Source organism: Neofelis nebulosa, chromosome 4 (assembly GCF_028018385.1).
Source record: "Neofelis nebulosa isolate mNeoNeb1 chromosome 4, mNeoNeb1.pri, whole genome shotgun sequence".
NCBI lineage: Eukaryota > Metazoa > Chordata > Mammalia > Carnivora > Felidae > Neofelis > Neofelis nebulosa.
This window is the reverse complement of record NC_080785.1, coordinates 109,341,414-109,369,407: the sequence shown is the minus strand read 5'-3', so window position 1 is coordinate 109,369,407 and position 27,994 is coordinate 109,341,414. Positions and strand designations below refer to the sequence as shown.

Sequence of the window (27,994 nt, the reverse complement as noted above, 5' to 3'; positions counted from 1 at the left end):
CCTGTGAGGGCGGCTGACTGAGAACGGGGAGGGCCTGGCACAGTGGCATGGCCCTTGGGACAGGGTGGGGGTTCAGCCAGGCAGGGGGTCAGGCTCTGCAACCCGGACCCTTAGTTATCCTCTCCCAGCCTCACCTTCCAGACCCGTAAAGTGGGGCTGTGACACCCACCTCAGTCAGGGGGCTGCAAGGGCACCTGGGTGAGGTAGGGCACACACTGGGGTGGGGGAGGGGCTTCCTTGGGCTGCTCACCCTCCCCCACCTCCCAAGGAGGGGCTGGCCATGCCCCAGGTGCTGGATGCATGCATGTCTCCCTTGCCTCCGCAGGTGTCTCCAAGGACACTTGGCTGCTGTTCCTTCCTTTTTTCCCTGTAAAGACGAAGGCCCTGGTGGTCCTGGGCATTGGGGTGTTCGTCCTGCTGCTGTCTGCCCTCAGCTTCCTGCTGCCTGGATACCTGTTCATCTTCCACCTCTTCTTAAGTATGTGTCCTGACCCCCACTCCAGTCTTTGTCCCTTGCGTTCCCACGTGGCCCAAGACAAGGTCTGCCGGCCCCTGCTAGAAACGAGCACATCAGACAAATGACAGGAAGAGACACCCCTAGAGGGACAGCAGGGCTCATTCTGCTCTGAGGCCTGCAGAGGACACGAGAGGGACTAGGAGTAAGTTAGATAAGGGAGCAGAACATGCGAGGCAGGAACAGGCACCATTAAAAAAAGAACAGGGGATTTAGAGAAGCACCAAGTCCTAACAATGAAAAATAGTGAGCCAGCGACAGGGTATCTGCTGACCCAGCTTGCTGCAGGGACACTGGCCGTTTCCTGGAGTCCACGCGGCACTGCGTGCAGCAGGCCCCACCACGCAGTGGCCCAGGGGAGGGCATGAATTCTCTCTGTGGCTTCTGCAAGGGAGAAGGTGGCAGCGGGGGCCCTATGTGGCTGCCAGAGCGGGTCTGGCACAGGGAGTGTCCTCAGCAGAGCCAGGGCCGGAATCAGCACCCGGAGCCAGAGGTGGGTCAGCCCAGGCCCTTATCCTAAAGCTTCCACTCACTGGCCAATGGGGACAAGGGTGAATTTGGGGACAGTGCCCCAGCTGCAGCATACAGTACAGCCAGCAGGTGGCAAGCTGGGCAGGTCCAGAAGTCCACTGCGGCCACTCAGGACAGACAGATGTGAGACTGGAGAACAGGTCCACGGGACAGATGGCCAATGGGAGATCCAGGCACAGGGACCAGAGGGCCCCAACCCAAGCAACAGGGAGGGTGGTGGTGCCACACTCACTGTGGGGGTAGGGGAGGGAGATGCACACGGAGCTTATGGCTCAAGGTGCTGTTTACAGGGTATTTGGACAGCAAAGCACAGACTTCCAGAAGTAGTTGGGATATTAGCTATTGTTATAATAAACTTACCCTGCTTGAAGTAACAGAGTTATCACCTTGCAGTCTCTGTGGGTCATGGGTTCAGCATAGCTTAGCTGGGTCCACTGGCCCTGCTCGGCCACAAGGCTTCCGCCAGGTGTGAGGAAGGGCTGTGGTCTCATCCGACTGGGACCCACGTTTAGGTTCAACACCAGGGTGTTGGCAGGCCAGTTCCTGGCCTCAGTTCCCCGTGAGTTGTTGGCTGGTGCCTCCTCCCACCAGGACACCCCAGCATGAAGGGGCAGCCGGCCTTTTGTAGCCCAGTCATGGAAGTGACGCCCCTCACCTCTTGTGCAAGGCGCTGGGGCCACCCACTCTCCAAGGGATGGCGTGACACAAACACCCTGAGGTGGGGGGTAGGGGCTGCTGGGGGGCCTGTCAGAAGCTGTGGGCAGCTGGATGCCTCTTTGAAGTTTGGGGGAAGGACATCCTGACACTGCAGCACGAGTGGAGTGCAGCATTGGTGAGGGCAAGACCTCCCAGGAAGATGCACAGATGTCTGGTACCAGCAGCAGGGGTGTGGGGAAAGCCGCCTCCACACAAGCGGGGGACAGAGCATCCCAAAGACCAGGGGCCCCGGGCTGCTGTGTTGATGCCTAGTGTCGCAGGAGGGGACACGGCAGACACTCATTCAGTGCACACCGCACTCTGGCCTCCCTCCCCAGCCACATCTCCTCTCGTTACTGTCAGATGAAGGTGTCTACTCAAAACTCAGGACGAGTGTGAGCTCTGGGGAACACACAGTGTGTACTTGCCACCTGATGGTGATGGCAGCCATCCCTGCAATCCCTGCCAGAGAACTAGTGTTTTTGCGAGCATGTGGCCAGATGCAAATTATGCCCTCACACAGGTTCTGGGGGAGGTGGGAGAACCAGTAAGAGCCAGGTGTAGTTCATCAGGAAGCCAAAGCAAACACAGACAGATGCCCTTGTACAAACCACCCAGGGAAGGGAACGGGCTCCACGCGGGTGTGGGGGGCAGCCCACCTTCCGTCTGCCCTTCCAGCTGCAATTAGGCTTCTGTGGGTGGCCCTTATCCCTTTCCAGAAATAATTAGAAGCCATCTGTCCTCGTGTTTGTTGGTTTTAGGGAGAGAAGTGGGAGGATTGGTGCGTCTGCTGAAGCAGGCACAGAACCCGTTTCGTGGACGGTGCTGTCTGTTGACAGACCCGGGTCTCAGATGTCCTTTCAGTGACCTGGGGTGCTTCTGCCACAGTGCCGGAGCCAGCATCCGGGTCCACACTGGCTTTGTGGGCCTGGAAGGCTGCAGGGTAGCTGTTCCTGGGACGGGGCGCCAGCAGCCTTGGGGCTGTGACGAGCTACTGCTTGCCTCCCACAGGCCAGGTGGGCCCCGGGGTGGCCATGCAGCAGCCCCCCAGCGCCCCAGGTTAGGAGGCAGCTCCCGGCACCCTGGGGGGGAAGCCCTGGAAGACCGGGTTGTGGCCGGTGGGCCACTCTGCCCGCTTGCGTAACTGTAACTGCCTGTTTCCGCCTTTCTCCTCTCTAGTGTTCAAGAAGTTGAGCACATATGAGTATGTGACACAGAACCGCTATCAAAATATTCCAAAAGTTCCAGCAGGGAGGAAAGAGCTGTCCTTCAAAATAAGCATGCCACAGGTATCGGGTGCCCCTCTGCTTCACCATCTGCACTATCCAGGCCTGGGGCAGCGCCCAGTGTCACCTTGCAGCTGGAACTTCTCACAGTCCTTTGCTTCTGTGTTGGCACAATTCTCTGATTCCATGTGTGTGTGTGTGTGTGTGTGCACGTTGTGTGATGCAGTGCAGGTGTATGTGTGTATGTGTATGTGGTGTGTGTGATGCAGTGTGTGTGTGTGCGTGTGTTTGGTGTGAGATGCACTGCATGTTTGCACGTGTGAGTGCATGATGTGTATAATGTGATGCACGTGTGTGGTTATGTGTGCATAGTATGTGATGCAGTGCATGTGTGTGTGGTTGTGTGTGTGTGTGTGTGTGTGTGTGTTTAGTGTGAGATACGGTGCGTGTGTGTGTGACTGAGTACATGTGTGTGATGCAGTGCATGTGTATGTGTGCATGTGTACGTGGTGTGTGTGATGCAGTGTATGTGTGTGTGTGCAGCGCAGTACATGTGTGTTTGGTGTGTGGTGTGCATGTGTGTTATATCATTTGTACGTTCACTGTCCACAGAATCAAGCCAGCAGGGCTGACTCCTTTTAGGCCCATATATTAACGCAGCTGTTTCTCATCAAAATTAAAAACATTTGCTTTTCAAACGAGCACCACTAAGAAAATGAAAACATAAGCCAAAGGCAGAAATATTTGCAAATCATATACTTGTGCCCAGAATATATAAAGAATTCAAAATTTAATTATAAGAAAAATGACCCAGTGTTTTAACTTTTTAAATGCGCAAAAGATTTGAACCAACTGTTCACCAAGGAGGATCCACGGTGGCAGATAAGCACATCGACATCACTTACCATTAAGAAAACACAAAACCACAGTAAGATACCATTACACACCCAGTAGACTGGCTATAATCAAAAGAACCAATAATAAAAAGCGTTGGTGAAGCTGTAGATCGAAAGGCTCCTACGTTACTAGTGCAGATACCAAATTATATCACTTTGATCAGCAGTTTGGTGTTTTCTTAAAAAGTGAAATGTATAGTCAGCGTTGAAGTCAGCAATCCCACTTCCAGTTTCTTAACTATTAGAAGTGAAGACACAGGTATTCTTCATGTGACAGGGGTGCTATCCCCCAGTGAGATCCTTTCCTAGGACCCAGGGACTCTGAGGCACCATTACTCAAAATTAACTAATAACTGACTTGAATCGTGTATAAGACTAAGCCCAGTGTCAACAACTTTTTCACGTTATGAATTTTTATTGCTCACAGCAAGCAGATGACCTGAGTCCGTCTGCTCGTAGGTAAGTGTGTAAGCTTACTAGAGTTGTTTTATCTGTCTGACAAATACTATATGCTCTCAATAGTCTTGCTTTAAAAAGTCTTCGTTACTCCAAGGTTATACAAATACCCACATTCTTTGCTAGTGTTTTCACCAGCTTTATTCGCTTTGCATTTTGATTTCCAAGCCGTCCTGAATTTGTGTGTTCACGGAGACAGGGGCTAAGGTGGATTTGCCCAGGACCTGGTGCCCCCGGCTCCCCCAGGAGACCCTCTTCCGGCCGTGCCTCACCCTGAATGTCCAGCAGGGGAACGCCCTTGGCATTCTTTAGTTTTCATAGTTGTTGACAATTCCTCCACGTTTTTAGTTTCCGTATAATTTTTAAAATAGTTTTCATGCAGTTCTGAGAAAGGCAGAGTTCCAAGTGGAGTTACAGGAAACATTCCTTAGAGGCGGGAGCGAGCGGAGCCGCATGGTCTCAGCTCCAAGCCCTGAAACTGCCCCAGAAGTCGGTCTCCCCTGGGGGAGCGGGCCGTAAGTGCCCCAGTTCTGTGGTGCTCTCGGAAGTTCGGCCCTCGCAGAAACGGGTGGGGGGCGACTCCCATGTTCTGGTGGAGCTGGGCAGGTCGCAGGGCTGGTGCTGGTTCTCGACCGAGGATCGGGAATTCCTCCAAAGAATCCGCTCATTCCTTTTGCATTTGTTTCCTTAGACACCCGGTAGCCATGCTTCTGGGAAAACCCGGGTCGTTTGGAGTTTCACTTGAAGCATTGCCACACTGCGGTCCTTTAGGTACAATCTGAGCACGTGCCCCTCGCCCTGTCCAGCCTGGGGGCCAGCCGCCTCTAGAAGCAACTGAGACTAACCCCGTTTTTGGGCAGTCGGTGTGGACACTGCGCAGGAACTGGGGACCTCAAGTCTCTGGCCGCCCCACGCACTGCAGTCACTGCTGGTGCTCCGAGGACTGTCTTCCAAGTTCCGTTTTAGTATTATTTTGTGAGTTATACTCACAATGCTTTGTTTTTATAAAATTGTAATCACATTGTTCAACTCTTTAGAGCCCCTTTTAAAAATTCCATATATTGTGGTGCCACTGGGTGGCTCAGGCGGTTAAGCATGGGACACTTGGTTTCTACTGAGGTCATGATCTCACGGTTTGTGGGGTTGAGCCCCACGTTGGGCTCTGTGCTGGCAGCAGTGAGCCTGCTTGGGACTCTCTCTGCCTCTCTCTCTGTCCCTTCTCCCCAAGGCCTCTCTCTGTCAAAATAAATAAATACACTTTAAAAAATTCCATACATTGTGGACATAGTTAAAAGAAAAAGAAACATAATTTTTATGAATATAAGTTACTTCACCTTTGGGAGGGACCATATTCCTCATTTCTGGAATGTTATTTCTTATTTTCAATCACTATAGTGTTCCCTTCTCCAACTGGAAAGGGAGCTGCTAACCTTTGTATTGAAAGGTCGATTGTGTTGAGAGACAAGCCCTCTCAATGCGCTGGGCCATCTGTCCCAGTGGCCTCTCTTTCCTGCAGAAGTGTCCCTAGTTTGACCTGTACACCCACGTGTAACTTACATGTTAGGCAAAGCCCACTGTCAGAATGTCAGCTCCAAGAGATCAAAGAGTATCTTTAAATCACGTGGCACTCTGTCAATCCCCCCAAAAGAAAAATCCACTCAGTAAGTGCCTGTGGAGTTCCATGATGTAAATCACTGGTATATTTTAGGGGAGAACTTAGTGTAGCACTCTCTAAGGTGCTTCTCTCTATTAGTAGGTATCAGACCAATTTATTGGGAGTATTTCCTCTGGACCATTAATCTGCTGCAAAAGTAGGATCACACGTGTGAAGATACTTCTTGCCTAATTCTACAAGTGTTCTGCTCAGCTAATGTCCATCAAGTGGCTTGTATTAATTTTTTATTGCTATCTGGCAAATTCCCACAAATGTAGTGGCTTGAACTAAGACTCGTCTGAAAGCGCTTGTGGGTCATGTGCCTGGCAAGCTCAGCTGGGTCCCTGATTGGTGCCTCCCAAGGCAACAGTCACGGCTCACCAGGTCAGCCCTCCCTTCTGGAGGTTATGGGGAAGAGTCTGCTTCGGGGCAGATAGAGAATGCCAGTGCAGCTGTTGCTTTCCCACTCTTGCTATGTGGCCCTTCCATCTCTAAGTTGGTAATGGTGGGTCTAGTCTCTTCATATTTTAGATCTCTCGGACTTCCTCCTTTTCCTCATTTCTCAGTTTTTAAGGATTCGTGTGATTGCATTGGACCTACTTGGGTAATCAAGGACAGTCCTCAGTTTCCTACAGTTGCTGCAAGGAATGAGCACAAAGTGACAATGCCATGGTCTCCAAGGCAGGTCACTTTGTCCATTTGTAACTGAGCCCTGCTGCACCCACAGACTCAAGAACGCAGTGGCCCAGCGTGGGGGTGCCGCAGCAGGAAGAAGCGCCCCTGTGGCCTCCCACCGGCAAGCAGTCATAGACCTTTATGGATGGTGCTCCTGCGCCGTGTCCTCCGTTGTGCAGCCAACCCGAGGGCACACGGACGGCCTCCCAGGAGCTCCTGGCTCTGAGGCTCTGCAGATGAGCAGGTCACGATGGCGGCCAGTGCATGGAGCTTTGCAGCCGTCAGCGGTGCTCTCTGAGCTCACTACACAAAGCAAGGCCCTTCTTTGCTCATGGAAGTCTGTCCTCCCTTTTGCCCCATCCCTGTAGAGAGCAGCGCAAGGAGGCCCCGCTGCAGCTGAGGCGCCCGGGTCTGCGTTCCACCATCACCACGTGTGAGGAGAGCTCCCCGCTGCAGGTGAGAGCCGCTGGGCATGTGAAAGGTCTCAGGCTGCCCCCGGAATGAGGACAGAAAACGCTTGGGATTGCTTGTTTGACTGGTTTGAAGCATTTACTTAGTACCCAGGCATGCTACTCGTATGGGAACAAAGGTGGAGGGAGAAGAGAAGAAAAACTGACAGAAAATATCCTTAACTGTAGGGCTTATAGTGTGTGTGTGTGTGTGTGTGTGTGTGTGTGTGTGTAAGGGGGGAGAAAGAGATAAATCCAATGCAATCTGGGTGTGCGAAGACTGAAGTGGCATCCGTGTGCTTTAATGAAGGGTATTGATGTCTGTGTCCTGCTGGCTTTGAAAAGCACCAGAAAATAAAATGATGGATGGATAGTCACATGGTTAAAAAGAAATATTCACAGCAAAATTTTAATGATGATAGAACCTAGAAGTTGAGTGTTTGGGCATTCTTGTACAATCCTTTCCACTTTTCTGGGTGTTTGAAATTGTCCATTCTTAAAAAAGTGTTACCGAATAACTATAGGACACAGACGTGGAGTAAGGGGTGTGTGTCTGTGTGTCTGTTTATGTCTGCTCTTCACAGATTGAGACTGAGGCAAGAATGTCCACCTCAAACTTCTATTTGACATTTTACTAAAGTTCCAGCCAGTGTAATACAGCAAGAAATACAAAGACATATAGATTTGAAAATGAACCTGATTTTATTTGCAGGAAACATGCTTCTAACAAATCTGCAAAAAATATAGTAGAAATAATAAGATAGCTCAGCAAGGTGGTAGAATACAAAATGAATATAATAACCCCCATTATATTTCTGTATACTAACAATGAAAAATCTCAAAATGATATTAAGAAAACCATTCCATCTGTAATAGCATTGAAAATAATAAAATAAAATAAAACAAGCACCAAATGTGTATACTTAAAGCTACAAACTATCGATGAGAGAAACTGAACACAATCCAAATAAACGGAAAGATTTAGAATATTTGTGGACTGGAACGCAAAATATTGTCATGATAGAAAACTCCCCCCAAAATTGATCTACATAATTACCACGAGCCCTATTGAGTTTCCAACAAGCTTTTTTCTTTAAGGAAATAGCAAGCCAACCCTAAAATAGATACAGAAATCCAAAGGACGTAGAGTGACCAAAAGAATTTAGAAAAAGAAGCAGCAAATTGGAGGACTTACTCAATCTGACTTAAAAATGAACTATCAAGCTACAGTAGTCAGGACAGTGTGAGCCATGAGGGTGGTGTGCCCAGTGAGGGTAGACATGCAGGTCAAGGGAACAGAATAGAAAGTCCAGAAATAAAACCTGATCAGTGGGTGTTAAACAGAGGTGCCAGGATAATTAAACAGGGAGAGATGAGAGTATCTTTAATAAGCTGTGCCAGAACAATTGGATGACCATATGTAAAAAAAGAGGGCGGGGAAGAGCTTAATAGCTGCTTCTCACCATACACACAAAAATAACTCAAAATCAACCACAGTTCTGAATTTAGGGGCTAACCTATAACACTTTAGGAAGAAAACAGAAGAAAACCTTTGTGATCTTGAGGTAGACAAAGTTTTCTTTAATATGGGCACCAAAACCACTATGAAGAAAGTGGAAATTTTGACTTTTTTATAAAAGAAAGCATTTCCTGTTCAGAATTCACCACTGCAAAAATAAAAATGTAAGTCACAGGTTGGAATAAATATTTGCAAACCCTATACTTAAATCCAGAATAAATAAACAACTCTCAACACTTAATAGGGAAAAACGGCCCCATTTTTAAAATGGGGAAAAGATTCTAATAAACTTTACCAAATAGGATATATGGGTGGCAGATAATCACCTGACAAGATGTTCAACATCATTCACCACTAGGAAAGTGCAACTAAAGCCACGGTAAGACAGTTGGAACGGCTCCCTGAGAAAGGGTACCAGCACCAGGAGCGGGAGACACAGAGGAACCGGAGGCCCGTAGCTAGGTGTGCAAAGTCGTCGGGGGTTTACAGTGATACCACTGTGGAAAGTAGTTTGACAGTTTCTTAAAATCTTCAATGTATTCTTAACCTCTGACACAGAGACCCCTTCCTGGGAAGTCTCTGAGCCACACGCACCTGAAACTAATGACGGACTTGATTTCCTACGAATAGCCTCAGTACCAACAATTTCTTCTTCTTTTTCCTTTACCCCCACAGGCAGCCACAGGTGACCTGAAATCACCCTCACACAGGTAGGTTGTAAGCTTGTTGGACTTGTTCTCTCTGAATGAAAATGGCTACGCGATCTTAAGTCAAATTGCTTTGGAAAGTGACTCATCTCTGATGGGATATTTTTAAATAATGTGACAACACAGTAGGAAATAGCTCTGCTTAACGTAACAGTACCACGTACAGCTACGCAGGGACCTTTTGCGCTCCACGTGCTTGGGGAAATGCAGTAATTCTCTCCCTGTGGACAACTTGCATCTGAACTAGCACACCAGCGTCAGCGCTCATTTATTCGGTGTGTCAGTCGGAGAACGTGTGGGGAGCGGGTCCCAGCCTCCTTTTTATGACCTCTGATAATACCTAGTTTCCCGTCGCTCCTGAGCCATGCTTGCTCATGGAGGAGTCACACAGAGGACATGCCTGCTCATGGAGGAGTCACACAGAGGACAGCCCTGCAGGCACACACGCACCCAAAGTGCACCCCTGCAAAGTCACAGAAGCAGAAAGTGGCCCATTATGAAGGTCACAACCCAGGGTAAGCACACATTTTAAAACGTGCACTTGGTCTCCACTTTGAAACTGTACCAGCGTGGAAAGTCACCTCAGAACATGGAGAAATGAGAAATATGCTCACGTTAGGGTGAGGGTCTCGGTCTGCCAGGGCTGCCCTGACAAAGGACCACAAAACAGGTGGCTTAAAAAATAGAAATGTACCGTCTCACTGCTCTGGAGGCTGGAGCCGGACTCACCTCGACATGTCCCCAGTCATAGGACCTGCACTTGGCTTCTCTCCTTGGCTCGAACCTGATGCTGTTTTCCCTTTGTCTCTTCAGTTTTCCCATTTTGCCCCTTTCTGGCAAGAATGATTGAAAATTAACGAACCAGGAGGGCCTGCCTGTCCTCTTGCACGGATGCGGTCGTCAGGCCAAGGGCCTGACTGTCTTCTGGCATGGAAGTGGTCATCCCGCTGAGGGCCTACCTGTCCTCTTGCATGGACGCAGTCGTCGGGCTAGGGCCTGTCCTCTTGCACGGACATGGTTGTCGGGCCGAGGGCTGACCTGTCCTCTTGCATGGACGCGGCCATTGGGCTAAGGGCCTGTCTTCTTGCACGGATGCGGTCATTGGGCTAAAGGCCTGTCCTCTTGTATGGACGTGGTAGTCAGGCCGAAGGCCTGTCTTCTTGCACAGACTCGGTCGTCGGGCCGAGGGCTGGCCTGTCCTCTTGCACGGACACGGTCGTTGGGCTGAGGGCCTGTCCTCTTGCACGGACGCGGTCGTCGGGCTGACGCTGGTCTCAGGTGATGACACCTTGAGCTGCTAGAGTCGCTGCATCTGAAAACCCCCCTTACAGCAATGTGAGGTCATTGGTGGACACTGTTCAATCCACTTGCACAGTTCAGTTAGCTGAGTGTCCCACGACCTACATCCCCACCATTGCTCTTGGTAATTCCTGAACATCTCTTTCCTTCCAAACCCAGGGTCTCTTCCCAAATCCCCTCCTGATCTGCAGGGGCACCCCTTCTTCCTGACACCCCCTGCTGCTCCTGCAGCTCTCCCTTTAGGTGCTCCTCCCCTGCCCTCCCGGGGTCTCCCACCATGCAGTGGACCTGAGGGGAAAGGGTGGTAAGGAGGCTGTGTGATGCTGTGGCCTGTGGTTTCCGGCAGCCATCAGTATCCCCTCCAGGAAGCAGTGGCCGTCCTTGTTGATGAGTGTCTCCCCTTCCCCCTGCCATCCCACAGAGTGAAGTTCAACCACCTGCTGCTGGATGTGCACTCAGGTCCACCCTCCTCCACCAACACGTTCATGGAGGACTCGTGGGTGATGGTAAGTGAGGCACGGCCGTGCGTGAGTGAGCCTCAAACACAGGGGTGGGGTCCAGTGCTGAGTCTAAGCTCCCCACAAGAGCAAGGGCAGGACAGTATTTGGACCTGCTTGTCTGGCTGGTTTAAGGCATTTATGGTGTCCTCCGGGGACACTGCTTGAACAGGACAGTGGTGGGAGGGGGATAAAGGGAAACAAGGCGGGCAGCACAAACGATCTAAAACACAGGGCATGTGTGTGAGCAGAGAAACATGACGGAAAAATGGGTGCTACTGGAACGGAAGCATCACACGTGTGCTTGGGTGACATGTGTGCACTCCAGCAAGCTGGCGGGATTCTGGCCAGGAAGGGCTCAGTGACCCACTTACTGTGACGGCAGAAGGGTGCCCCTGCTCATCTCCCAGGTCAGCGGGGAGGAGGGACATATCTGGTCCACTGCGTTCATTGCAGAGCCTGGAGTCAGAGCTCCGTGTTGGAGATGCTGGAGGCCGGTCTTCAGTGGGGACTGTGTGTGACTGGCCAAGTCACAGCTTAAACCGTAGCCAACACAATTATGGCATGACCCCTCCCTGCCACTCGCTCCCATCAAGCCTTCCAACAAGTACACACTTTACATGCATGGAGACCAGGCTGATGCTCCATTCCAGGGGTCACAGTGGTGGCTGTGGCAGTGATAGCATCTATTGGCGCCCCATCCCTGCCATCCCTTCTTGGGTGGTGGTGGCCACACAGCTTCTGAGTGACATGAAGGACACATCTCAAGAAGCAAAGATGTGATGACCATGTGGGTGTTGACCATGTATGACCGTGAGGGCCATGTACCCCCGCTGGTTATAACGTGTGTCCAGGCGAACATATGGAAGCCCTCTCTCTGGTGTGTGGCTCTGGAGCTCGCCTCTAGAATGTGTAGTAGAGCAGTCTCAGGGCCACCTTATTCCCATCCTGTCTCAGGAATCCAAGGAAGCTGTGACCGTTCATTGTCACTCTGCTGGACACTTGTCATCCATCATCACGTTTAATCCCTCTGTGGATTATCTGAGATAGATCATCATCCCACTTTGATGGCTGGGCTCGCCTCTTGGTGTGCGTGGAGCTTTAGGATCCCACCGGCTTAAACCCTCCCCACCCCACACCCCTGAGGATACATTTTCTTCTGTTTTCAAAACTGTATATGCCAGATATGGTCATATGGCTTTCTAGTGCCACAGTAGTAATAGCATGGGGTCTGGAGCTTTTAAACATTTGTATATTCATTCTAAATCTTCCAGTGTTGAAAAATGCATTTCTCACTTAAGAAAGGTAGTTACCTTTCCAGCCAATTTACACAAATTACCAACACTGTCGAATTCTACTGAATTTTTAAAAAATAATGACACAAACCCTCTCAGAATATAGAAGAAGGGAGACCTGTTCTGTGAGGCCAGTTCCAACCTGATACCAAAGCCAGACAATGTCATCCCAAAAGAATATCACGAGGCAAAATCCTTCAAGAAAACACAGACAGACACCATTGATTAAGTGTTAGCAAACCGAATCTAGCAGCATACAGGATTAAGTACCATGGCTATGTGAAAATTATTTGACATTATACAAAATACCAACAATAAATGACAATAATATGGCGATGTCAATTCAGAAAGGGAGTTGCCAATAAGAAACTCTTACGTGTGATCAAAAAATATTCTCAACAAATTAGGAATGAAATGAAAAGATCTTCATTCTGACTGTTAAAAACTGAGAACAAACTGAGGGTTGCTGGGGGGTGGGAGGGAGGGCAGGGTGGGTGATGGGTATTGAGGAGGGCACCTTTTGGGATGAGCACTGGGTGTTGTATGGAAACCAATTTGACAGTAAATTTCATATATTAAAAAATAAAAAAATAAAATAAAATAAAATAAAATAAAAATAAATGGACGATGCTCGGGTGGCTCCATTGGTTGAGGGTATGACTTGGCTCAGGTCATGATCTTGCAGTTTGTGAGTTCAAACCTTGCATTGGGCTTACTGCTGTCAGCACAGAGTCCACTTCAGATCCTCCATACACCCCCTTCTCTCTGCACTTCCCCTGTTTGTACTTCTTCTCAAAAATAAATATATGTTTAAAGAATAAATAAATAGAAATGAAAAAAAAAAAAAAGAAAAGATCTTCATTCTGACCTATGCAATACACCTATTAAATACAACTAACATACTTCCTGGTGAAAGACTGAGTACATCCCTCTTAAAACCGGGATCAAGGCAAGGATGTACTGAAGTTCCAGCTGGTGCAATAAGACAAGAAAAAGGAATAAAGAATAGAAAGTGAAACTGTGTTGATCACAGACAACATGATTCTAAAATACAAACAAAACAAAAAACAAAACTACTAGTAATGAAATAGCTTTGCAAGAGGCAGGTAAAGTGCTCTCCAGTAAGCTCTGGGACATTTATCTTCAGTGTTATCCAGAGCACACCTGAAATCAAATACAGTCCCTACCTGGCGTCAGGAACCTCTGTGTGCCTCCAGCTAGCTCCACAGCAAATTGCCACCACGTGGTCAAAGTAAAAATTTCTCCATTGCCTTGGCTGACCTAGAAATGTTTTATGTAATTTGCCATTATCTGGAATGGAAACAGTTGTTAAAAAATAAATCTTTTGACTTTGTATTGTTAAAAAAAATAGCAAGTCCAATCATATTTCTGTATTTGGCAAAAATGCCACTGAAAATAATATTAGTTATTTTATTAACAATAGCATTAACAATAATGAATTTAACAAAACTGTAGTAAAGTCTATACATTGAAAGTTATAAGTCATTGCTGAGAGAAACTGAAGACATTTAAAATAATGGAAAGATATACAACGTTCATGGATATGAACACTCAATATTGTTAAGATAGCATTTCCCCCAAAACTGATCTATGGACATAGTACAATCCCTATTGAATTCCTAGGAGGTTCTGTTTTTTTGTGTGTTGTTGTTGTTGTTGTTGTTTAACCAACAAGCTGATCATAAAATGTACATGGAAATTCAGAGTACCTAGAGTAGCCAGAACAATTTTGAAAAGAGAACAAAATTGGAAGAATTATACAATCTGACTTCAAAATTTACTAAAAAGCTATAGTAATCAGGTTAGTGTAGTCAATGGAATAGAATACAAATTCTAGAAGTAAGCCTTCACATTTATGGCCAAGGCAATCCTTTGGGGAGAAGTGAAAATTTCAACAAATGGTCCTGGAACAACCAGATATCCATTGTGAAATAAAAATAACACCGTACTGGGAATGCAAGCTGGTGCAGCCGCTCGGGAAAATAGTATGGAGCTTCCTCAAAAAGCTAAAAATAGGGGCGCCTGGGTGGCGCAGTCGGTTAAGCGTCCGACTTCAGCCAGGTCACGATCTCGCGGTCTGTGAGTTCGAGCCCCGCGTCGGGCTCTGGGCTGATGGCTCGGAGCCTGGAGCCTGTTTCCGATTCTGTGTCTCCCTCTCTCTCTGCCCCTCCCCCGTTCGTGCTCTGTCTCTCTCTGTCCCAAAAATAAAAATAAAAATTAAAAAAAAAAAAAAAAAAAAAGCTAAAAATAGAACTACCCTATGACCCAGCAATTGCACTACTAGGTATTTATCCAGGGGATACAGGTGTGCTGCTTCAAAGGGACACATCCACCCCAATGTTTATAGCAGCACTATCAACAATAGCCAAAGTATGGAAAGAGCCCAAATGTCCATCAATGGATGAATGGATAAAGAAAATGTGGTATATACAATGGAGTATTACTTGGCAATCAAAAAGAATGAAATCTTGCCATTTGCAACTACGTGGATGGAACTGGAGGGTATTATGCTAAGTGAAATAGTCAGTCAGAGAAAGACAAAAATCATAGGACTTCACTTATATGAGGACTTTAAGACACAAAACAGATGAATACAAAGGAAGGGAAGCAAAAATAATATAAAAACAGGGAGGGGGACAAAACAGAAGAGACTCATAAATATGGAGAACAAACAGAGGGTTATGGAAGGGGTTGTGGGAGAGGGGATGGGCTAAATGGGTAAGGGGCACTAAGGAATCTACTCCTGAAATCATTGTTGCACTATATGCTAATTTGGATGTATATTTAAAAAAAATAAAAAAACTAAAAAAAAAAAATACCGTACTTAGGTATTGACTGCCCTGAGACCCAGGTGCTGTCAAGGTCAGACTCTCCTGGGGTGTCTCCCCTCAGCCCTCCAAGTCCTCAGGCGGCCCCTCTTCTGTGCGCCTCAGTCTTGGCAGCTGCCCGCATGCAGACCTGCCACAGAGGTCAGGGCCCGCCGGTGGCCGCGTGTGACACATACCGGTCCTGAGCGGGCCCCTTGGCCAGTGTGGGCACTGGCTGTGGAGTGCGCTCCCTCACAGACCCCTTCCCTGACCCTGGGACCCTGAGGATATTTGCTCCAAATCGGGTAATAAAGAATGTGGGTTTCGTTTAACAATAAGCTCGACATTGACCACTCCATCTTGTTTCCTGTCGTGAACAATCATTTCTTCTCTCACAGGAAATAGACAACAGCCTGACTTTATCTGCCCTCAGGTGAGTCTCTGAGCCTCCTGCAGGTGCTTCCCGTGTCTCAAAGCCTTCACCACGATTCCCGAGGAACACAGTCTTTTGTGGGAAACCTTGGGGTACTGTGATGACGTGATCGAAGACAAACCAGTTTCCCTTGACGTCACAGATGCGGACTGCCCCCCGAAGGGCTCGCCATACTCCGCTCACTGGAGCTTGCGATGAGACCTCTCTAGGTTCTTCACAAGTAACATGTGAGCTAGTGCACAGGTGTAAGTGATGCCCGTCTACTTTCTGTCTGTGAGCATGTGCCGCTTGCAGAGGACACCGCGGTCCATGACCGTGTGCAGCAGTGGCAGGGCTCACCATGTGCCAGGTGGGTGACCGCACCTCGCAGGCCCCTGGGGAGCACACGGCCTCTGCCCCTCCTGTGCCACAGAGACAGAGAGTGGCCCCTTTCACATCATGGCCCAGCTTCAAGCACACATTTTAGAGAATAAATCAGGTGTAGCGAAACACGGTGACCACCGTCCCCTTGACAAGACGTCATCTTCTCCTGGAGTATGAGTAACAGGAGGCTTCACAGCACCCGTGTCAGCGAGGTCTGTGCTGTCTCCCCTACATTTCCCTGAGCACACGGTGAGCACAGGCTCCCTCTGTGCCTGGAAGGATGGTTCTGGGGAATATTTCGCAGTTGTAAGTGTCTGAATATTGTATCCTGACTTCACAACCTCAGTAACTTTGTACCAAGTGCCCTTTAATGCATTTGAAGTAAAATTAAAAAGGGCAAGTTATTTACTTGAATGTCACCCACCACACACACACACACACACACACACACACACACACACACCTCCTGCTCTGGCCCGCAGGGATTGTTGCAGAAAATGTTTCTTTGGTAACCAAAGAGTTTGGACCCAGTTGAGCAGCTAGCGCTTTAGACACCTTCCGTGGCCTGCTCCTGAGGCCTCACCCGAGTCTTAGTCCTCGAGGCCCACCTACCCAGGGCCTCCCTGGGACGTCGATCACTGGGAAACCTTGTAGGACTTAATGCAGCTTGTGTTCCTGGCGGTCGCTGGCAGACAAACTTATTGGGAGTACTTCTTTCCGGCTGTTTATCTGTCTAGGGTGTATGGTCTGCTGGTTATGTACAAATCAGCCAAACAGTGAATATATGAATAAGGGGGAGGGTCCATCATGCAGGTGAAGCTGCTTCTGTCTGGTTTTAAAGGCATTTCTGTCAGCAGAAATCCACCGGGTGGCATGTTTTAATTTTCCGCTGGTGGTGGAAGCCTGCAGTGTCCTTCTCGCATGAACCTTCTGCATGTTTATGGCGCGGGACCCCCTCTGGCACTCAGCCTCCAGGCGCTGCCTGCTCCCGAGCCTGCAGATAAGAGGGGGCCCCAGCGGGGAGATGTCCACGGACACCGTGGAGCCTGCAGGGTCCCCACGTGCTAGCCCGCCCAGCGAGGGCCTGCTCTGTAATGTGTTCCTCCTTCCCTGCTCTGCCCTAGCCTACCTGGGAGCAAGGTGTCCTTGTCGCTATCCAGTGACTTCACCACACACCCCACCTTGGCCGCCGGCACAGAGGACCACCTGCCACTGAAGGTGAGCCTGTGCTCAGATGTAGGGCTTGGGGCTCCCTCGTAAACTGGGCTCAGCACCATACCTGGATGCTGGTCGCACTGGTGTTCTGCATTTACTGGGTGCCTGGGCCACTACACAAAGAGCACCGACGGTGTGTGTGGAGTAGGAGGAGAAGCGAGAGCAGATCACGCTCCTGACAGGGGCCCGTGTGTGTGAGAAGTGGAGTCCCCAGACAGGTGTCCCTAAAACAAGCCTCGTATGTGTGCTCTGGTGCCACATGTTGGTGATGGCCACGTGGTAGGTGACACAGAGCAGAACGCCCGCTGTGATAGACTCTCAGCAGTGGGTGTTTTCAGGGTGTCCTGTGTAATCCCTTCAACTTTCTGTGTGTTTGGAGTTTTTCATAATAAATGTTGGGGATAAATGTTGGGATAGAGAAGGGGTGTGTATAACTGACGGTCAACACAGAGCGTGTGAGCCACACATGGGGTTGAGTGAGGAAGCCTGCAGATGATACGCTCATGGCCCCAGGACAGGGCGTGTGGGGTGGCCTGTGTGGCCAGGCAGGAGACGCAAGTAGACACAGTATGGTGGCAGCCTCACCAGCAGGTGAGTGTAGAACCCAGCAAGGCAGGGCTGTGGAGGACCCGGGTCCCACCGTCCATCCTTCTGTGTGCTCCCTTCCAGAGTGGCTCACGAGGCCACCCAGCCAGTGGGGCCTGAGTTGCTTCTGTAACAGCACGAGGCTCCAGACAATGTGCTGGAAGCCTCGGCTTCGAGCTTGACTGCACTTGAGAGGGCCCCTCAGACCCTGGTGCTCAGCCGCCCATGCACATTCACTGAACTCACACCGTTCCCCGGGCTGGGGCTTCCTCTCTGCTCATTCTGGAACCCGCGTTTAATCCTGACACCCTGTGTGCCCCACTTCACACCAGGCCCACCCCTCTGCGGGTGATCCCAAGGCCCGTAGCTCTTAGCAGAGTCATTAGAGAAAAATGGGCACCATAAGACACACTTGGACTTGGAGTCCACTCTGGTGTGCAAGCGTGACTGGTTCCACAGCCCAGAGTAAGTTCTTTAACCTCCTGGAGTGCCTGGGTCTGCACGCTTGCAAGATATGCATGGACTCTGTGTGGGGTCCCGAGTCCCGCTGCCGGTGTCCAGCTGGGACTGGTGCTCAGTAAATGGTAACCCCCGTCCCCCATCACACCTGCTTTGGACCTTGCTGCCCATTAATTATAATCCTCATCTGAGGACACAGACTCATCACTGATCTCTGCATTACCTGCTTCCTAAGTTTACTCAGTATTTTATTTATTTTTGGTAACAGATGAAGCATCACCCCACCCCCCCAGAAAAAGGCAGGGTCCTGATGTGGTCAGCTTCTGTGTGGCCCAGCCACATGTGGTCTGCTTCTGTGTGTGTGGCTTGGCCATGCTCTTTGTTCTCATGTTTTCCTTTCACTTCAGTGTTTCACATCATACGTATTCCTAAAAAATAGATGCTCACAACACATCGGTTACTCTTTACTTCACAGAAAGGACATAGTGTGCATGTGATGTTTGGAATTTGGGGGAATCACCTCTCGGTCAAAACGATGGTTCCCTGTTCCGGGTGGCGGAGCTCATTTGCCTTCCTTCTGCGACTGCTTCTTGTAACTCCCCTCTGCTGTGGCCAGCAGGACGTGTGCCCCCGTGCAGGTCTCTGTGATGAGCAGTAGGCCATCTCTTCTACAAGGCCAGACTCTTCTACAGGGGTGCTCGGTCTGCAGTCCCGCAGAAGCATATGCATATTCGGAGCCCCGTGGGTCCGTGTCGTCCCCAACACCCGGGGCACCTAGTGGTGCGGCTGGCGGCTCATGATCCCTCCCAGCCTTCCCCTCACCACCGATGGTGCTGAATGTGAATTAGCCACGTGAATTTCCTTCTGTGGGAAGTGCTTGCTCTTGTCGTTGGCCCATTTTCCTCCTGGCCTGTTTCTGCTTTTCTTATAGATATACTTGTGTTCTTTATATATGCTTGATACAAACGCCTCATTAGTTGGGTGAATTACAGATAGAGTGTCACAGCAACTCGACTCGATGCTTAGCTGAACTCAACATTTGATGAGTCAGAGTCACACTCACACTTGTGCATATTTTATGATAATGCTTTTTGGTCTCGTTTAATCTTGAACCCAATCTTCTAAAAGACAGTCATCTATACTTTCCACTACTAATTTTCAACATTTGATTTTGAGAGTTGAGTCCTCACTCTGCGGATCATTGGTGTGTTTAGTGTGAGGTAGGGATCCAGCTTCATCCGTTCCAGGTGGGTTTCTGTTGTTCCAGCTGCTTTCGCTAAACATCAAATGGACCTTCTTTCCCCCACTGATTTATTTTTGGTATGTCTCGTATACTTTTTATTCCATACTTCCTCCACTACTGCCTTTCTGTATTTAGTTGAATTTGCATACTGTGCCATTGTGATCCCCATCTTCTTTCCTTTTGCTTATACTTTTTAGTTACCTTCTTACTGGTTACCTTGGGGATTACAATTAATACCTTAAACTTATAAGAGTCTAGTTTGAATAATACTACATTAATTTCGGTAATATATACTCTGATCCTATACATCTTCCTACCTCTTCCTTTATATTGTTACATCTTTACACATTGTGTGCCCATTAAGAAAGATTTATAATTATTCTGTGAATTGGTCTTTTAAGTCACCTAGAGAAGAAGAGGAGTTACAAACCAAAGTACGACAATCCTGGCTTATGTCTCAACCTGTGTGGTTATCTTTCTGAGCGTACTTTATTTCATCTACTGTCTAGAGCCTCTGTTTTAGCCTAAATATCTCCCTTTAGCATTTCTTGTAGGGGAGGTCTGTTGCTCATGAGTTCTCTCAGCTTTTGTTTATCTAAGAACATCTTAATTTCTTCTTTATTCCCAAAATATGGTTTTGCCGGATTTAGAATTTTTGGTTGGCAGATTGATTTTCCTTCCAGGACTTGAAAGGTGCCCTCTGGACTCCATGGTTTCTGATGAGAAATCAGCTGTTGATCTTACTGAGGCCCCTTGTATGTGATTAACCACTTCTCTCTCAATGCTTTCAGACTCCTCTCTTTGGGTTCTGAGAATCTGGCAGTGCTGTGTCTTGGTGTGAACCCTTCTGAGTTTGTCTTGCTTGGAGTTTGTTGAGCTTCTTGGATGTGTAGATCCATATCTTCCATCGGATTTGGAAAGCGTGCAGGCTGTGTTTCTTCAGATACTTTTTCTCTCTGCCCCCTCTCTTCTCCTTCTGGGCCTCAGGTCCGCCAGGTGCTCTTCATTTTCCTTTGTTCCATTTTTCTCCCTGGTCCTCAGGTTGGAGAATTTCAATTGTCTTCAGCCTCACCGATCCTTTCTTCTCCTGCTCTGTTGTGAACTCTTCTAGTGAATTTTTAATTTCACACTTTTTGGTGGCAGAATTTGGTTCTTTTTTGTAATTCTATCTCTTTATTGATTTTCTTTTTTGTTCATTCGGTATTTTCATGACTTCCTTTAATTCTTCACCTTGGCTCATTGAGCACATTTAAGATAACTGACCTAATGTCCTTGACTACTAATTCAAATGTCTGGGCTTCTTCCAGGAAATTCTGTCAAATTATTTTTCTCCTTTGAATGCGCCATATTTTCCTGTTTCTCTGGATGTTTTATAATTTTTTGTTGAGAACTGTATATCCTGAGTATTATAATGTGGTTAAGTCTGGACATTAGATTCTCCCACTGCTTGGGATTGTAGATCTTTGCTTGTTGAACTATCAGTTTGTGACTCTCCCAAGCTACTTTTGCAAAACATGTATTTGTTGTTGCAAAGTTTCTCTCATTATCTCTGTGGTCAGCCAGTGTTTTCCTTCAATGTCTGGCTGCAAATAAGGGGAATAAGTGTCCCATTAGATGCTCCCAAAGACAGCTACTGCTGCCAAGGGGGCCAGGGCAAGCGAGCCCTTGTGCCGGCCCCTTGGGACATGACCAGACCAGACCAACCAAAGGCACAACAGACAAGTTTTGGAGTACAGAGTCCCTACTGCCTGCACAGGAATGAAGGCTGTTGGCCTGTAGCCACAGGACGACCAAGGGTGGGTTTGTCGCTGCTTTGTTGACACCACTCACTCGGGAGACTTGGGCAGCATCCCTTCCCTGGTGCTGTGCACCATGTCTGGTCTGGCTTCAGAGTCTGGAATAGTTGACCCCAAAGGCTCTCTTTAGCACAGTGGTCACATCTGGTCATGCTTCCTGTTCCCTGGCTTTGTCCTCAGGTGAAGGATGCCGATGTGCACTCTGAGAACACGTGTCACCACCTCCCCACAAATCTCTACCCCGCAGGCAGGCCTCCACTGTTCCACTGCCCGGCTCCATTGCGTTTCCCTGGGGCATCATTTCAGTAATACCTTGATCACCTTTGCTTCCAAGCTCCATCACCTCCTTCTGTGGGGTTTTCTTACACGTCCTGCCTCTATCAGGTTGCTGCCTACTCTGTGGCCCTCTGTGGCCAGCGCCCCCACCTCTTACCCGTCAGAGCCCTGCCCCCACCTCAGCTCCCACAACTGCCTCTGCGTTGGGTCTCCTGGGGGCCTGTCCATCTCAACAGCATTGTCCTCACGCCTGGCTTTTCTGCAGTCTGTTCCCGTTTGCTTCCTCTTCTTCAGGGAGCCATTGTTCATGAGGCTCCCCTTTCATTTCCTTCCTATTTAACCTCATTCATGCCTCAGTTTGTATCTTGACTAATTCTCAAGAGCTAGCTCTGGGAGGAGGACAAAGGCATGTACGGGTTTAGAGATCTCCTAGAGACACTGGACTTGCAGAACCTTCCAAGGAAAGTTGTGCACAGCTGCACAGTCCAGTCCCACCGCAGCCCTGTAAGTCAGAAGGAGCACCGTCCCTGGCCATCTGGCAAGAGCCAGGCTCTCCCCTGTCATCTGTGCAGGGGATTTGAAGTCACCGTCAGCAGGCCCAGTAGCACCAGGGCAAGGGAGAAACCTCCTGCTTTCGAGAGATGGTGTGAAGACATTCGGGGCCCCTGGGTAACCAGAACTCACCACCAGCAAGCAGATTGTGCAGAGAAGGTGCCAAGCAAGATGAGGCGGCCTGTGTTGTGTCTTCCCCCCATGCCAATGGTCCAAATAGGCTTTGCTGGCCCCCAGGAGACCCTCCTGCTCATCAGGAAAAGCACCACTTGTCTCTGTCCTGATGCGCATGCAGAGGGAAAAGCCACCCCCCCAGCGCAGCCTCATCAGCAGCCCCACATACAAGTGAGTGCTCTGAACTCAAGAGGCGAGATGGCTGCCAGTGTCCCAGAGCCCGTCATGGCTCCATCTCCAAATTGTGCTCTTGCTGCTACATTCTGTCCCCTTTGGCAGTGCGAGAGATGCCATGTCACGTATTTCCTGTTATTTCTCTGCAGGTCTTAAAGGACCAACAGGAAATGAGTTTGCCTGTGGAAGGAGACAGTGCTGAGGGCAAAGGCCCAGCTTCAGGTAAGACATCACACAGTGTGGGAGTTGACATCCACCCAAGTTTGATTCCCTAAAGAGGAAAATGTTTTCTCCAGAAAAACAAGGAGAGGGAGAAATCACCGGTGGGGAGTCAAAGGCCAGGACGCTTGTTGTCGTCTCAGTGGCAAGGAGGACAAGCTTGGGCTCACGTAGTGTCTGCCAATGGTGCCTGGCGTCCCCACGCTAGCCCCACCACCTGCTCTGTGTGCCACAAAGCAGCAGGTGCAAGACGTGGGGCTGAACGCCCCGCTGGCAGAGTGCCGGCAAGGTAGGAGCTGGCCCTGGATGGCGTTGCTGTGGCTGCCGATGTGAGCCATGGACCCTGACGTGCAGGGGTGGCCAGCCTAATGATGGCACCAGAGCGAGGGCCACGGAGAGTTTGACTAGTGACTGGAACCAAAGGCCTGATGTGCTCTGTTAGAGGCTCAGACTCCACCACCCGCACGCTGTCTGCCGAAATGCACGGTGATTTCGTTGTTCACTCGCCTGACCCTTCCAGAGTCCTTCTGAGACGGCCCCACCTCATCTAAGGAAATGTTCCCCACTCAGCTTTTAAACAACTACCTACCCTTGGCCACGATGACGCCTCCTGCTGCCACCATCACTTCAGAGCTCACAGTGCAATTCTCCAGTGCTCCTGTTTCTAGAAAAGAGGTGGAGGCTGACCTTTCAACACACCTGTGGCCGCAGGAGTCAGTGGCTCCTGTTTCTAGAAAAGAGGTGGAGGCTGAGAGGGTGAGTTTGATTTCTGCGTGATTCCAGAAAGGGCCAAAGCTGGATTTTAAGAAACATAAAATACAAGCAAGTGGTATAAGTGACAGGGAGCCTGAGCCTCAGGTCTGGGTACATGGCAGGTTGGCTCCTGAGTGGACTGACACCACGGGCACATGCATGTGCACGCTGTCCATGTGGGTGTGGTGCTTGTGGACAGGTAAGAACAAGGGGTCCTCGGCCAGGGACAGAGGCAAAGAAAAAACCCACAGAGAGCCCCGTGGGCACCTGCAGCCTATGTCCCAAGAGCCCCTGCCTCCCTGGTGAGCCGGGTTCTCACGGCCTCACATAAGGGAGAGACAGGCCCAAGCTCAGGGCGCAGCCAGAATGGAAGGCCGATAAGTCATCCTGTAAAATCGGGACTCAAATGGCTACACGTGCATTGTAGTGGTGAGCTCGGAGGAACCCCGTGCTCCGCTCCCACAAGACACAAGAATGAACCTTGGAGCCGAAAGGAGCTGAGAAAATCCCCAAACTCCTCAAGCTGAGGATTAACACCAAGTGATTCTGGACCAGCCGTTTGCAGGTGCCGAGAGGCGCTCCCCTCGCAGGAGCTGGGAAGATACCAGCCGCTCTCATCCCACATGGCCACGCCCTCATGGAGGCCAAGGCCACCACCGAAAAAGACACATGTTGGGAGTTGGGCTCAAGGACCAAATGCAAAGTAACTGTGGTTGTTGTTTGGGGAAACAACAGGCAAAGGGGAAAACATCTGAAGAGAACAGAAAACTTGTTTAAATTGCATGTGTATTTGAAGAGAAACCAAATAAAACTTAGAGCTGCAGAAAATACCACTGACGTGGGGCAGCTGACTGAGGGTTTTGTAGCACACGGGTCACAGTTGGAGTTCGTGAGCTCGAAGCTGGAACTGGAGAAGTTACCTGACACTCAAAGAAGGGACGACAGGCGGAGAGCGTGACCGGAGGTGGGGCTTGGGTCTGTGGTGTGAGCGGGGTCCCCTGCAAGGAGGGCTGCTCGGGGGGCATTGTGCGAGGCAGTGGGGCTGAGGGCCCTGCACTGCAAACCCGCACACACTCGGGTCCAATGAGTCCAGGAACAGCAAATGAGACTGTAGATATGTCGTGAGCAAGCTGGCACACTCCAGAGACAAATAAAATGCGTATTTTTAAATATTTGGCGATAAAAAAGGGGAGTCCTTCCAGGGAATATCGACTAGCTACACTCGTTGTAATGGAAGCTATAGCAGAGTGGAGTCCTGCCTGCAGTACAGGGGGCCATCAGCCCAGGGCTGCCCTCCTGGCTGATGCACGTTTTAAGGTGAAAGTGAAACAGGCACTTCACACAGAAGTAAGGAATGTTAGGGAGTGAAAAATAGACCATTTTTGTAGCATTTTTAGAAAGCAATGTCCCTAGGAACAGACCTAACAAAAGACATGCCGGACTCATGGAGAAAATGATAAAACTTGCAGAGGGACGTTTTAAGGAGCCTGATGAGTGCGGACAGACACAGTTCACAGAGTGCGTGCCAGGCCTCCCAGAGAGGCCAGTGCAGGATGCCAGCTCGAAACCCTGCGTCTGAGATGTGTATGGAACTGCAAAGGATCAAGAATGCCAAGAAGCAGAAAAGGAGCAATTTAGGATGTCTGGCTGGGCTGCTTCCACGAAGCTTGTGAATCAAAGACAGAGTGGTGTCTGTGCAGAAATAAGCACAGGGCCTGGTGTGGTGGCTTGCAGGGGCCGCGAGCACGTCAGTGGGCACAGGGACACTGTTTCTGGTGTGGGGCGACTGACGAGCAGGGGTGGGTAGATTGTTTCATAAACGCGGAAACATTTGGTGCCGTGTGGGAATAACACTAATGAAACCAGACCCCACCTTGTACCGTTTACACAAATTAATTCCACGTGGACTAAAGACATAATGCGTGAAGGGACAACTATACAAACTGGAAGATAATATTTGGTACTATCTTCTTTTTTTAAATTTATTTATTTATTTTGGGAGAGACGGAGAATAGGGGAGGGGTAGAGAGCCAGGGAAAGAGAGAATCCCAAGCAGGCTTAGCACTGTCAGCACAGAGCCCGATGCGGGGCTCGATCCCAGGAAACCGTGAGATTTTGACCTGAACCGAGACCCAGAGTCCGATGCTTCACAGACTGAGCCCCCCCCCGGGCACTCCTGGTACTGTCCTTATGTCCTCATGGTGACTGAGGGTCCTTAAGCAAGATTTTCTTTAAGGCACTGTCCCTAAAGGAAGATACACAGAAATTAGATCACACCCAGATACAAAGGGAGGCTGTCAAAAATTGGGAAAATATTTGTAACACATAGCTGACAAAAATTGGTGTCCAGGACACAAAGTACTATGACACCAGCAGGAAAAACGTAGACACATGATGACTAGGCACTTCAGGGAACAAGGAACCCAGAAGACCCACAAACAAGTGTGTACCTGCTGCCATCCTCTGGGAAATGTGACTGAAAACCACATGTGGTGGGGTGAGGTCCCTGTCACATGAGCAGGTGTGAGTCTGACATCACTGAGGACTGGCACAGGTGGGCCTGGGACGTGCACGTGGCTGGTGGGCTGGGCCAGCGCTGCACCCACAGCTGGTGGACAAGGCCGTCGGCACCGCCAGTCATCCTGGGTGTGGGTGGGGAAATGCCTGCCCGCTGCACCAGGAGCCATGAGCATTGCTGCTGGGTCTGAGGAGATGCCCAGTACGGGGATCCCAGCATGGGGGATAGGTGGAGGAGGGTTCCCGCTGACCCGCTGAGCAGGGCTGTGTGTGCAGACACAGATGTTCTGTGCAGAAGCAGCTGCCCTCCCGGCAAGATGTCAGGACGGACTGCACCAGGAACCTGTCCTTGGCCTTCCTTGCAGAGGGCCGGTTCTGCACCTGGGGCCAAGGACTGGGCACGCCTTCTGCTCACCGCCCTCAGGTGCTCATGGCACTTTCTTTTGCTCTGCAGGAGACGAGGAGCCCACACTGGCCAAATGGGCTGTCCACACACCAATGGCCTTAGAGATCCGGGCTCGGGAAGCAGCCCTGAAGAAACTCAGGCTCCCGCACACACTGCCCTCCAGCAGCCAGAATGTGCCGCACATGGATGTCCCCTTGGAGAGGCAGCAGGTCTACGGCATGGAGCCTGCCACTGTCATCACCACCAGGAAGCCTGCAGATGGGCAGGTGTGCAATGGAGAGGACATCCAGCTTCCAGGACAGATAAAAGAGGAGACTTGGGGCCGGGCATCGCCACCCAGCTAGGAAGCAGAGAGCCCGCTCGATGCTCAGGGAGAGACCAGGGTCAACCTGGATATCTCTGTCAGCACAACTTGTGTCCACCCTGCCACGGAAGCCCCTGAGTCCAGGGCAGGCGCTCACCCCGACTCCCATGATGCCTGACTGGCCTGAGGCCGGCAGGCGCTCCCGCCGTGTTCATGATGCAGTGCAGCCCTCGACTCTATGCAGGCACCAGTGGCATCCGATGGCCCGGCTTCTTCCAAGCGGAGTGCTGGGTCCTGCATCCAGAGTCAAGGGAAGAAGGGAGCCTGTGCGCACCCTGACTTGTGCTAAATGGAAAGACTTTGACCACCCCTGCGCCTCACTCCACCTGGAAGCCATACTTGAAAGCCATTCATAATTTTTCAAACACGTCCCCATCGTGCTCCAAGATTCAGGACAGACTTGGTGTGATGTTTTCACTTGTGTTACTTAGGAATGTTGACAACTGTTATGAACCTAAGTAGCCTTTAAGGAAATTCTTCAGAATTTCTTAGAAAGTTATACGAAATAATAAAAAATAATTTCACTGGCAATAAGCTTGAAATCAGTCTTGGTAAACTTTAAATTCTTGGGTTTCAAGTGGCCTTTTCAAAGCCCCTCCTGCCCCCACCCAGCCTGGGGGCCACCTGAGTCCTGGCCAGAGTGAGGCCGAGGGGTGTGATACAGAGGAGGGGATTCTGGCTTTTTTTTTTTTTTTTTAAGTTTATTTATTTTGAAAGAGAGAGAGAAAGACAGCAAGCAAGGGAGGGGCAGAGAGAAGGAGAGAGAGAGGGAATCCCAAGCAGGCCCCATGCCACCAGCACAGGGCCGGATATGGGTCTTGAACTCAGAAACAGTGAGATCATGACCTGAGCCCAAACCAAGAATCAGACGCTTAACCCACTGAACCCCCCAGGCGCCCCAGGGCTTCTGGCTTTATGGTGAACTTTTCACCACAAGATAATTAGTGCTCTCATGAAAATGTAATTTCATTGCATCCTGGATTCATACAAAGTGAGAAAATCCCCACAACACTGGAGAACAAAAGTGAGCTGATAGGTAGGTGGTCCAGGGCCAGGGGCTCCTTTGAAACCAGGCCTTGATCCAGAAGCCAGGAACAGAGCTGGGGGCAAGGATCCGGGATGAATCCAGTCTCAGGCAAAAATAAACTGAGCTAAACTGGCCCAAGTTAAGAAGCTACATTTTCAGAGCTTGAGATCAGTCCAGATAAGCTCACAACCAAAGA

The 27,994-nt window shown here is 49.7% G+C and overlaps 1 protein-coding gene across 1 annotated transcript in view; it reads left to right on the top strand.

Annotated features, from left to right (window-relative positions):
• The window catches only part of LOC131508577 (palmitoyltransferase ZDHHC11-like), a 39,135-nt gene extending 11,822 nt beyond the window's left edge, over positions 1 to 27,313 (top strand). Inside the window, exons 6-15 of the mRNA XM_058723563.1 lie at positions 326 to 478; positions 2,921 to 3,030; positions 4,291 to 4,322; positions 7,017 to 7,104; positions 9,292 to 9,326; positions 11,044 to 11,128; positions 15,641 to 15,675; positions 17,163 to 17,256; positions 22,662 to 22,734; positions 26,456 to 27,313. Of these exons, the coding sequence (XP_058579546.1) occupies positions 326 to 478; positions 2,921 to 3,030; positions 4,291 to 4,322; positions 7,017 to 7,104; positions 9,292 to 9,326; positions 11,044 to 11,128; positions 15,641 to 15,675; positions 17,163 to 17,256; positions 22,662 to 22,734; positions 26,456 to 26,751 (1,001 nt within the window). The 3' untranslated portion in view covers positions 26,752 to 27,313. The remainder of the gene's footprint in view (positions 1 to 325; positions 479 to 2,920; positions 3,031 to 4,290; positions 4,323 to 7,016; positions 7,105 to 9,291; positions 9,327 to 11,043; positions 11,129 to 15,640; positions 15,676 to 17,162; positions 17,257 to 22,661; positions 22,735 to 26,455) is intronic.
• The last annotated feature ends 681 nt before the right edge of the window (positions 27,314 to 27,994 follow it).